The 12,587-nt window shown below is 38.9% G+C and overlaps 1 protein-coding gene across 7 annotated transcripts in view; it reads right to left on the bottom strand.

Moving 5' to 3' along the window:
• PCCA (propionyl-CoA carboxylase subunit alpha) overlaps window positions 1–12,587 on the bottom strand; it is a 363,730-nt gene that overhangs the window by 197,286 nt on the left and 153,857 nt on the right. For all 7 annotated transcript variants that reach the window (XM_055542946.1, XM_055542947.1, XM_055542949.1 and 4 more), the window contains exons 11-12: window positions 12,382–12,476; window positions 9,944–10,094 (exon numbers count right to left, since the gene is read on the bottom strand). In XM_055542946.1, coding sequence (XP_055398921.1) covers window positions 9,944–10,094; window positions 12,382–12,476 — 246 coding nt within the window. The remainder of the gene's footprint in view (window positions 1–9,943; window positions 10,095–12,381; window positions 12,477–12,587) is intronic.

The following is a 12,587-nucleotide window of genomic DNA, read 5'->3' as shown; positions in this document are numbered from 1 at the left end:
ACCAGCGTTTAACCAACACAGCAGGCAGAATACTACTGGTAAGATTCCTACAGTTAGGAAGAAGAGTGAGTGCTTACTATAAACCAGACGCTATTTTGAGCAGTTAAATATTCATTCATTAATGCTCACAATCCTACCAAGCAAGTGCTACATTACTGTCACTTCACAGATGAGGGAAATGAAGCATAGTGAAGTTTAGGAACTTGCTTACAGACACACAGCTAGGAAGGAGCAGGGCTAGGATTTACTGGTGCTGAGTGAAAACAGAGGATGCTCATAATTTACAGAAACAATGATTAAATGAGCTCCCACTGGTCAGTTATGACTGTTCTGAACCGTTTTAGAGTCTAGAACCTCACCAAGTTTCTCCCTGGTAAAGTGTGTGTCCAATTTCAGAGGATCCACAGACTCCCCTCCAACTCATTGAAAAGCCCAGATAACCCAGCTTAGATGTTTCTGGTTTGGGAAGAGGGAAATAGCAACACGGTTCACTCCCCTCCAGGGTCTCTATCTCCCTCGACTTAGTGAGACACAGGGGACATGTGAAGCACTGTTATCTGGGGGCAGTGACAGCTGACAACAGGTAACAGGCTCTTCTCTCTCATGGGCTGGGATGAACTGAGAGACCAGCTTCAGAGAACTCCATGGAAGAATGTGAAAGGCACAGGTCATGGAGACGGCTTGGATCCTGCAGAGACTTATGCACCCTGGAGAGAAAGTCAACCAAGGCTTCAGAAGAGTCCTTGTTCTCTTTGCCAATGAATCCAAGTGGTCCATGTATGTTAGTTGGATGCTGATGTCTGGATCCTTGAGACAAGGAGAATGGTGGGGACACAGGCTCTTTCTATCCTCGGGAGTAGATACAATCCTATCACCAACTACTTGAATATCACAACAAACAGGATTTGGTACTGACCACTCCGAAAAACCACAGCTAAACCACAGGAGAGGATGTACCCACCGAGAAAGGATAGGAATTCAGAATAATGATCATATAGGCCAAGTGATGGAGAAGGCAATGGCACCCTACTCCAGTACTCTTGCCCGGAAAATCCCATGGACGGAGGAGCCTGGTAGGCTGCAGACCATGGGGTCATGAACAGTCAGACAAGACTGAGCGACTTCACTTTCACTTTTCTCTTTCATGCATTGGAGAAGGAAATGGCAACCCACTCCAGTGTTCTTGCCTGGAGAATCCCAGGGACGGGGGAGCCTGGTGGGCCGCTGTCTATGGGGTCGCACAGAGTCGGACACAACTGAACCGAATTAGCAGCAGCGGCAGCAGCAGCAGGCCAAGTGAATCTAAGCAAACTCCAGGAGACAGTGGAGGACAGAGAAGCCTGCTGTGCTGCAATCCATGGGGTCACAAAGAGTCGAATACAACTTAGAGACTGAACAACAATGCTAAGTGAAATAGAGCAGCTAAGGGACAGAGAAAAAAAAAAAGCAACTCTATCCAAAAAACCAGTAAAGGCACCTAGAAACTCCAAGAGTAGTGATATAAGAATACACACACACACACCACTCCACCTGCAATTAGACTTTCTGGGATAAAATAACATAAGGATCTTTATGGGGTGATGATATGTCCTACGACTGTATCCTGCTCTTCATAGCACAACTTTGTAAATGTTCAACCACTCACTGACTTGTCTTAGTCCGTCTGCACTGCTGTAACAGAGTAACACAGACAGAGTGGCGTATAAACAACAGACATGTATTTCGCACAGGTCGAGGGGCTGGGAGGGAAGTTGAAGATCAAGGGACAGCTGATTCACTGTCTGGTGAAGGCCACGTCTCAGTCCACAGACGGCCACCTTCTCTCTGAGTCCCTACATGCAGGAGGGGAAGGTTCTCTCTGGGGCACAAACCCCACCCATGAGGGCAGCCCCTCATAATCTAACCACTTCCCAGAGGCCTTACCTCCCAAAACCATCACACTGGAGGGTAATGTATCAACATATGAATTTTGGAGAGACACAAACATTCAGTCTACTGTATTTGTATACTTAAAATGGGCTAATGTTATGATATGCAAAGTATACCACAATAAAGACTATTAATTTCTTTTTCAATAGTTAAGTTAACATAGGCAGTTCCCTGGTGGTCTAGTGGTTAGGATTTGGTGCTTTCACTGCTATGGCTGGGGTTCAATCCCTGGTCAGGGAACTGAGATCCCACAAGCTGCGAGGCACGGGACAAAAAAAAAAAAAGTATAGTCATTTTCACCATGCAAATTCTCATATAATTTAGCTCCTATGCACCAGTCCTCAGGAAGCTACTTAAAGACATGTTGTAGGGGGGAAAAAAGGAATAAACCAACAGTGCTTAAGACAAAAGTCCAGGAGAAAAGAAATTTTTACAAAGAGAGGTAGAAGAAATTCTCAAGACAGGCAGGGAATGTAGTGGGTGAAAGGAAACCAGAGACTACTACACAATGGCAAAAGTGACCAAAAAAACCTCAATGGGTTTGAATATAATGAAATACAGATCAAGTATGTGGATAAATCAGTGATAAATACATAGAAACCTAAGCCAGCACACAGACAAACCAGAAGACAGTTTTTAGCTACAGAGAAAGCAAAATGGTGCAGGAGAGTGAAAGTAATCTTAAGAGACAGCATGACTGCTATGAACAGCATTCACACTGTGATCATAATAAAATCCCCGATACTAGGCTAACCCAAATCATGACACAGTGATAGCAGAATCGTGAATCGCAGGCTCCCTTGTGAGATGGAGGCGATGATTAATTATTCCTAATCAGCGGCAGAGAAGCTGGAGCCTTCCTCCAGCCTTTTCCTCCCTCAGCAGCCATGGCTGTTCCTGGCCCAGAGCAGCAGGTCCCCACACACATCACTTCAAAGAGGCTCCCCTCTTCCACGTGGTTTCTCATTTCTCCTTTATTTCTTTTTCCTTCCTTTCTTTTTTTTGGGGGGTGGGGCAGCGGTGGTGGTGGTGGTGGTGGTAGGTGGGTATTGGTAATTACTCAGGGGTTGATATTGGGTCAAAAAGCCAGTAATGTGTTAATCCAGCTGTCTCAAGCCCCATAATTTTCAAGCCCCATAATCTTTCACCTTTATGAAATGAAAGTTCTTCAACTGTAAGGATAACCTTGTGTGTATGTGTGTTAGTTGGTCAGTCATATCCAACTCTTTGTGACCCCATGGACTGCACAGCTTATCAGGCTCCCTGAGATTCTCCAGGCAAGACTACTGGAGTGGGTTGCCATTCCTTTCTCCAGGGGTTCTTCCCAACCCAGGGATCAAACCTGAGTCTCCTGCACTGCAAGTGGATTCTTTACCACCTGAGCTACCAGAGAACATTATCACGCATCTAAGAAGTCAGAATATATATCGTACCATGGATACCTCTCAAAATAAATTCTTGATTAAAAAAAAAAAGATACAAGAACCACCTAACCATAAGTGAATCAAAATGCAGACTGATTAATCATAAAGCTATGGTAAGATGCTGATTATGACCATGAAAGCAAGTTAAAACACCAAGGTATGATGAAAACACCTGAAGATTCAGAACTACAGAAAAGCAAGTACAGTAATGTTACAATAATGAAAACCTGACAACAAAAAGAGCAAAAATGAAGGGTTATGGAAGAAATCAGGATTAAATATAAGTATGCCAATTTCCACTCATTTTTATAAAAAAAGAAACAATATACTTTCAAATTGGAATACGAAGAAATGCGATAACAAAAATATAAATAGTTCCAATAATCATTTATCACATTAAGAACATCTTTTAGGAATTAATATTTCAGTGGAAAATAAGAAACATTTATCTAATAGTTCAGCAATTTCATCATTTCAATTTCTTTTCCTTCTGTTAAATATAAATAAAATGAGCTAATTCAAAAAACAATATGGAAAAATAAGAGTAATGAGAAAGAAGAGTCCTACTGCCTACTGTATTATAATAAAAAGATATAACATCTAAAATAGTGTGGTACCAGCACATAAATAACAGAAAGGCTAAAAAACCCAAAACAGTAAAGTAAAAACCTGAATATACATGAGAATTCAGTACATAACGAAGAAGACTCGATTAACACCGAAAAGAATAATTATTCAGTAATGGCTGTGATAAACAGGTAGACATTTTGGAAAGAAAAAAAATCCCTGGTGAAATGAAAATTTCACATAAGTACTAAAGTACTTTATGACAAAAGTACTAGAAGAAAAATTGAGTAGGAAAAGTCTAAGTATGTGATAACATCAGAAATAAGAGATTTAGCAATTCAACTGCAAAATTTTAAAACAAAAATTTTCTCCCTAGAAAGAAAAACTACATCAAACTAAAAAAGACAGGTAAAAGGTGAGAGAAAAGTAGCTAGGAATCACATCTGTATATTTTATATCTGCATTCATTTGCTTATCTTGCCAGGAAACAAACAGTTTCCTGGACTGGAGAAGGAGGCAACTGTTAACTCACAGAGCATCTTCACACCATTTCTCACACCCTGGTTCCCCACGGTCTGATGTCCCTGTGTGGGCAGAGGGGGGTGCACCTATCACCGGAGAGCAACCCCACAACAATTCATCTAAACGGACATAAGCAATGCTGCCATGGAGAGAGAGCAAACTTGACTCTGGAAAGTAAATAAATCTTTCCAGAGAGAGAAGGGCAAAGGCCTGGAATGTCAACAAATGGCTCTGGGGAAAGATAAGACTTTCTCTCTAGCAAGCTTCATCTTTCGAGTTGTTATCATTTAATCAGGTGCCAGAGGTCTTTGCTTAGAAAGCCCTCACTCTGTAAAAATGTGAAAATATTCATGGAGCATTGCTTCCTGATGATATCACAAATGGCTAATTTCCTGAAAAAACATAAAACATCTACAACTCAATCAGATCAGATCAGATCAGTCGCTCAGTCGTGTCCGACTCTCTGCGACCCCATGAATCGCAGCACGCCAGGCCTCCCTGTCCATCACCAACTCCCGGAGTTCACTCAGACTCACGTCCATCAAGTCAGTGATGCCATCCAGCCATCTCATCCTCTGTCATCCCCTTCTCCTCCTGCCCCCAATCCCTCCCACCATCAGAGTCTTTTCCAATGAGTCAACTCTTCGCATGAGGTGGCCAAAGTACCGGAGTTTCAGCTTTAGCATCATTCCTTCCAAAGAAATCCCAGGGTTGATCTCCTTCAGAATGGACTGGTTGGATCTCCTTACAGTCCAAGGGACTCTCAAGAGTCTTCTCCAACACCACAGTTCAAAAGCATCAATTCTTCGGCGCTCAGCCTTCTTCTCAATCCAACTCTCACATCCATACATGACCACAGGAAAAACCATAGCCTTGACTAGACGGACCTTTGTTGGCAAAGTAATGTCTCTGCTTTTGAATATGCTATCTAGGTTGGTCATAACTTTCCTTCCAAGGAGTAAGCGTCTTTTAATTTCATGGCTGCAGTCACCATCTGTAGTGATTTTGGAGCCCAGAAAAATAAAGTCTGACACCGTTTCCACTGTTTCCCCATCTAGAAAACCCAAAGGGCAAAAGAAATGTAAATGACTCTATGAAAAAAAATTCATCCTCACTCAGAAGAAAAACAAAATGAAAATATGGTACCATTTTTCACTATCATACAGAGCCAAAGGCAAAGATCCTTTTAGCCATGCAAGTTCTCCTATAAAAAGCACCTTGATACTATTTCACTAAATTATACAAGAACCTATCATTTTGCAGGCAATTCTACTTTCACATGTGCAAAATCATAATATAAAAGGTATTTAATAATTTCACTATTTATGATAGCAAAATACTGGAAAAATTAAAAATAGGAAACTGGTGAAATGCATACTCATACAAATGAATATTCAAAATCATAATGAAGAAGATAACACTTTAAGTATGAAACACTGCTGCTGCTGCTGCTGCGTCACTTCAGTTGTGTCCGACTCTGTGCGACCCCATATACGGCAGCCCACCAGGCCCCAACGTCCCTGGGATTCCCCAGGCAAGAACACTGGCATGGGTTGCCATTTCCTCCTCCAATGCATGAAAGTGAAAAGTGAAAGTGAAGTCGCCCAGTTGTGTCCGACTCTTCGCGACCCCATGGACTGCGGCCTACCAGGCTCCTCCATCCATGGGATTTTCTAGGCAAGAGTACTGGAGTGGGGTGCCATTGCCTTCTCTGAAGTATTAAACACTACAAAAGACAATTTTTAAGTAAAACAAAGGTGCCTCTACAAGAAAAATACACAGTTGTGATAACAAATGGGGTATGGGAAGTTATTTTTCCAATGTTTACTCTTATGGATATATTAGTTTTTTTTTTAACCAATGATTACTACTTCTTAGTATTTCAATTCAATAAAGTAAGAAAATTATTCAAGCAAAACTACGTATTTCATTAAAATAAGATTTTAATAAAGTTGCATTTTTGGTATTTATCCATTTCTCTATCCATCTTTCAGATGCAGAGAAGGAAACATATAGGCATGGGTGGGTACATATGCACACTTCTACTAGGACAAGAGGTGGGGACCATTCCAAGCAAAGGGAGTAAAACTTGATAAAGGCACACAGAGGCCAGACTGAACCCAGGAAAAAGAAAGAAGAGGTTAAGGCTACAGAGCAAAGGGACTTGTAATGTAAAAGCATCTGAATTACATCTTTAGGAAAAAGAAAATAACCTCAGATATACAGATGATACCACTCTAATGGCAGAAACTGAAGAGGAACTAAGAGTCTCTTGAAGAAGGTGAGAGAGGAAGAGTGAAAAAGTTGGCTTAAAGCTCAACATTCAAAAAACTGAGATCATGGCATCCGGTTCCATCACTTCTTGGCAAATAGATGGGGAAACAATGGAAACTGTGACAGATTTTATTTTCTTGGGGTCCAAAACCACTGAGAACGGTGACTGCAGCCATGAAATTAAGACACTTGCTCCTTGGAAGAAAAGCTATGACCAACCTAGACAGCGTATTAAAAAGCAGAGACATTACTTTGCCAACAAAGGTCCATCTAGTCAAAGCTATGGTTTTTACAGTAGTCATGTATGGATGTGCGAGTTGGACCATAAACAAGGTTGAGTATCAAAGAACTGATGCTCTCTAACTGTGGTCCTGGAGAAGACTCTTCAGAGTCCCTTGGACAGCAAGGAGATCCAACCAGTCAATCCTAAAGGAAATCGGTCCTGAATATTTATTGGAAGGACTGATGCTGAAGCTGAAGCTCCAATACTTTGGCCAATCTGAAAAGAGCCTGATTCTGGGAAAGATTGAAGGCAAGAGGAGAAGCAGCAACAGAAGATGACCTGGTTGGATGACATCACTGACTCAATGGACATGAGTTTGGACAAACTCAGGGAGATGGTGAAGGTCAGGGAACCCTGGCCTGCTGTAGTTCACGAGATTACAAAGAGACAGGACTTAGCCACTGAACAACACCAACATAAAAGCATGTGAATTTTATCTTTAAGAAAAAGAAAACAGTGACTTTAAAAACAAACATATGAGGATGGCATAGATAAACCTGATACATAAATTCTCACCAAAAAGAGATAAAAACCAGTATTTATGCACCAAACCCAGTGACTTTCTCAGTGTTTCTCTTTAAGAAGAAATGGTATTTATTTCAAATGTCACTCTTAAGAAAATCTAGCAAAGTGAAGATGCTACTCACACTGTGTTACCAGGAAAGAAGTGTACAAGTTCTAATGCTGGAAAAAAGTGACAATTCAATCAGGAAATTTCAAGGAAAAAGAAGAAAAGAAAATTATAGCTCTCCAGCCTCAAAATGAAACACTAATTAGAGATAACATTTATCTTAGAAGATAAAGAATTTGGTGAATGTGCCTTAAGTATTATAATTTAAGGTTAGTAAAGAAATTTGAAACAGAAAATCTACCATTAAAAGGACATCTGAATTGTTTAAACAATATCAGAAAGACATCTTTGAAATATCTAAGCATGGCTTTCAGGAATACTATAAAACACGAGATTCTTTTTTTCATGCTCCCATTCAGTCACAGCCTCCACCACCAAATATCCCTCCACCACACAGATGTTTCTTAAAAAAAAAAAAATAATAATAATTTGTTTGGTAACTGATAAGACTACTATCCCTGGAAGCAAATTAAAGAGAGAAATGAGATATTATTAAACATTAAACAGGAGACACAAATTAATAATTATGCTATTATATAGCACAGATTTAGGCACTATCAGATTTCTTCCTGAAATTCATTTATGTATAATCTTTTTTTGAGGGTACTGAGCATAATTTCCTGGCAAGCCACTCATGATACAAATTGTAAACACAGGTACCTAAATGATTTAGACTGACAACACAGAATTATTTGATAATAAATATAAATTTTTGGAGGTCTTATACCAAAATTGACCATGGGACAAACTTGAAAAAACTTATGTGCTGAGATACATGAGCCAGAAACAAATAAAAAGTAAAGGATTCTTAAAAAAAAAAATTGAACATAATAACAAAGTGCCCTAAAGAAAAATAAAAAACACTGATTATTAATTCTGCAAAATCTGCTAAGTATCCCAACTAAAGTCTAGTATTTATTGAGTCTTGAATACAATAAACATACATTGTAGTCACTTCAAATTGCCTTCAGGATCATATTACAAAGCTATTATTCTCATCATGATATAATCAAGTCTCCATTTTAATAAAAAACATGATTTCCCAGATAATCATATAATTAGACATACTTCATTATAAAGATATATATTTAATCAAAATCAAACTAATCTCTACAAGTCTGTCAATTCTGAAGATATCCACAACAACAGGATAGAGGCTAAAAAAGTGATTTCAAACAGAAGTATTGTAAGTTTTTAGCAAAAACTACTAAGGTTAATATTGTACAAATTATAAATATGAATTACCCTTGGTCTCAAAATGCATCTAGATAGACACACAAATTCTGCCACAGTATATGAAAATCTGTCCCATGGTATAATCTCATAAGCATAATACTGAGAAAAGAAGCCATGTACAAAAAATACATATATAATACAATCCCATGGATTGAAAGTTTAAAAAAGAAACAGGCAAAATTATTTCTATTGTCAAGGCGTGCATAAAGGAAAGGAAGAACTATCCAGAAATATAAGGAAATGTTGTTTAGAATTCAGTCAGAATAATAAACAGGAAGATGGAGGCAGGATCTCTAAGAATGGGAAGAAGTTGAGGGGCAGGGGTAAGAAGTACTGGCATTTTGGTACTTCTCGATCCAATTGAGCTCCCATAAACTTTTGCTTTTAATTATTTTTTTCAACTACACATTTGTATTCTACATATTTTTCTGAATTTGTCAGTTTACAATTTAAATCAAAGAAAAGAGAGAAGAAGAAAGGAAATAAAGCCATCAGTGAGTTAACAGTATACCAGTGGCTTCCTGAAACCTTGCTTGGAATTGACCAAGTATGTCCCTAAAGTTAATAGTTCCAGGCGACCACTTAATTTCTCAATCTCACAACTGTGGCAGAGGTGTCCATTCCTCTAGAATGGTTCTAGAGGTTGGATGGTTCAGTTCTGAGATTCATTCCTGAAAGCTCACTCTCAATACCTTTCCTTTCCCCGTCTCTTCCAAAGATTTGTAGGCACTTAATCCCTTTCTATGCGTCATATCTTGATTAGTTTCCGTTTTCAGCATATGAACCCTAACTAATGTACTTCATTAAGAAACATTCAAGAAAAAAAAAAAAAAAAGAACTGGAATTTCCAATATAAAGTATTAGCAGTAACGAAGCAGAGGGGCTAGTCACTGACCATCAAATTAACCTGATACTCATCTGTCATTTCCAACAGGTTTCTTAGCACCAACATAAAAACCAAATCTTTATTTCCCACTTTAAGGAATTGGTTTTTAACTTTTATAAAATCAAAAGGGGTAGTGAGAAAGGGAAAAGTTTAGAGGCATGGAGAGGAATGAAGAACAGAGGTTTTATTACCTGGAGTCTCGTGTTCATTTCCAAGAAATAAAAATTCTTCTTTGAGTCCACAAGGAATTCTACGGTTCCAGCAGAAGAATAATTCACTGCTTTGGCAAGGGCTACGGCTTGTTCTCCCATTGCTCTTCGCGTCTCAGAATCTAGAAAAATGCTGCAAATATACACAGAGTGAACACCTACATTTTGAACAAAAATTAAGTAATCTTTTGTGTGCATTAATTTTCTTTAAGTTTACTCAGATATGATCATCTATGTCGACTTAAGATTTCAAGGTATATGCTTTATATATGCTTAGAATATATGCTTACTGTTAATTAAGCATAACAGGTTGAAATAAACCAACTTCAAATTTTTATATAAAACTAACATCTGAACCAGTCAATCCTAAAGGAAATCAGTCCTGAATATTCACTGGAAGGACTGATGCTGAAGCTGAAACTCCAATACTTTGGCCACCTAATGCAAAGAACTGACTCACTGGAAAAGACCCTGATGCTGGGCAAGATTGAAGGCAGGAAGAGAAGGAACAACAGAGGACATGGTTGGATGGCATCACCTACTCAATGGACATGAGTCTGAGCAAACTCCAGGAGCTGGTGATGGACAGGGAAGCCTGGCGTGCTGCAGTCCATGGGGTCGCAAAGAGTCGGACATGACTGAGAGACTGAACTGAACATCTGAACTTTCTACATTATACTGCAACTTTCATCAATCTATAAAATATACAGCTGCTTTGGCAAAACTAGTTGTTTACAACTAGTAAAATTTTACACATATATTCAGAATTTCTCCAAGTAAGATTGGAAGATGTGCTTTATGGAGAAAAGGTATGTTAGGTGAGACTGCTTCAATCAAGTATTACAGTGCTGCTCACCACGATGGTGAGTGCAACATTAATGAATCAACAATATGCATAAAATAAGGTGTCTTTCAACAGAAACACATACAAAACAAGATTATGCATTAATCGGTTGATGAAAATGTTCTGACTTGAGGGTCACAGAAACTTAACTCTATTTCCTGTGAGAGTAACACTTCAGTATTGTGACTTTATAAAACATAACTACCACAAATAATAAGAATCAACAGTACATCTAACAAATCCTCACAACTTTTGTTTCACAATAAAGAAGCACCTTCCAACAGACAAATAAAGGGTTTCAATGAACCCTGAAAAGAATATTATCAGATCATTTCCACTTTTTCATATATTTTGTTTCTATGAAAGAAAGCCTCTGAGAAACAAAACATTGACTATTTTTCTATCTGTGGATTAAAATTAGTCTCAAATGTATAAGATTTAGATGACATCTTATAAACATTTTATTATGGAAGAGCATAATGAACTTGGGCTTCCCTGGTGGCTCAGCTGGTAAAGAATTCACCAGCAATGCAGGAGACCTGGGTTCCATCCCTGGGCTGGGAAGATTCCCTGGAGGAGGACATGGCAACCCACTCCAGTGTTCTTGTCTGCAGAATCCCCATGGACAGAGGAGTCTGGCAGCCATGGTCCATGGGGTCACAAAGAGTCAGGAGATGACTGAGCGACTAAGCACATAATGAACTTCATGTATCTGTTTGCCATATGTAACAATTATTACTTTACAACCACTCCTGTCCTGTCTAATGGCATGCCTACTTTTCTACCAGCCCCACCCCTTTTTTTTATTTTAAAGAAAATACCAAATTAGGTATCACTTCTTCCATAAAAACTTCCCTATCTATTTCTATAAGTACTTTCCTAACAATCACACTTTAAACATTAACAAAAACTCTTTAATAGCTTTAACATATTTATTAGTATTTGGATTTCCTAGATTATCTCATTAATTTTTTTATAGCTGATCTCTTTGAATCAGGATCCAAATAAGTTCTAGCCACTGCATTTTACATCTTTGTGATTCTTTTAATTGGTAATGTCCTCTTCGCTTTCTTTAAGCCAAAAATCTGATCATTGTCCTGTCTCGTTCAGGCATAGATGACATTTCAACAATAACTGGATGACAGAATTAATGCAACAAAAAAAAAAGGAAAGTGCAACTAAAGATTAACATCATAATATCTGGATAATCGCAAGCACAGCTGAGTAAAACTACTCTCACCTGTCATGGTGAGAATGGTCCTGCTCACTCCCTTGTCATAAACTCTCCTAGTGATCCTCAGAGCTGCAGACAAGCTCATCACTGTGCTCAAAGCCCAGAGGTAGAGACTTCCCTGGTGATCCAGTGATAAAGAATCTGCCTTGCAATGCAGAGGACATGAGTCTGATCCTTGGTCAGGGAACCAAGATCCCACATGCTGTGGGGCAACTAATAGATCCTACTATTACTGTTAAAGTAATTTCAGCTCTATTAAATAGTTTTTATTACAATGGGAAAGAATCATAAGAAATATAGAAAATCAGACTACTCTGTAGTTTCCTCAGGAGAAGTGCTTACCTTGGTGCTTCCTCCACCACTTTCTGATTTCTTCTCTGAATTGAGCACTCTCTTTCATTGAGCCACAAGGCATTCCCATGTTTATCACCTAAAACCTGAAAGAGCAATAATACCACTTGAAAAATTATACAGCCATAGCCACAGCACACATGCCCAGTTAACATTTCTCCATGTAACACTCCCTGGTTTTTAATACTCTGACCTCC

This window comes from Bubalus kerabau, chromosome 12, assembly GCF_029407905.1.
Source record: "Bubalus kerabau isolate K-KA32 ecotype Philippines breed swamp buffalo chromosome 12, PCC_UOA_SB_1v2, whole genome shotgun sequence".
NCBI classification, from domain to species: domain Eukaryota; kingdom Metazoa; phylum Chordata; class Mammalia; order Artiodactyla; family Bovidae; genus Bubalus; species Bubalus kerabau.
This window is presented reverse-complemented; position numbering and strand designations above follow the sequence as displayed.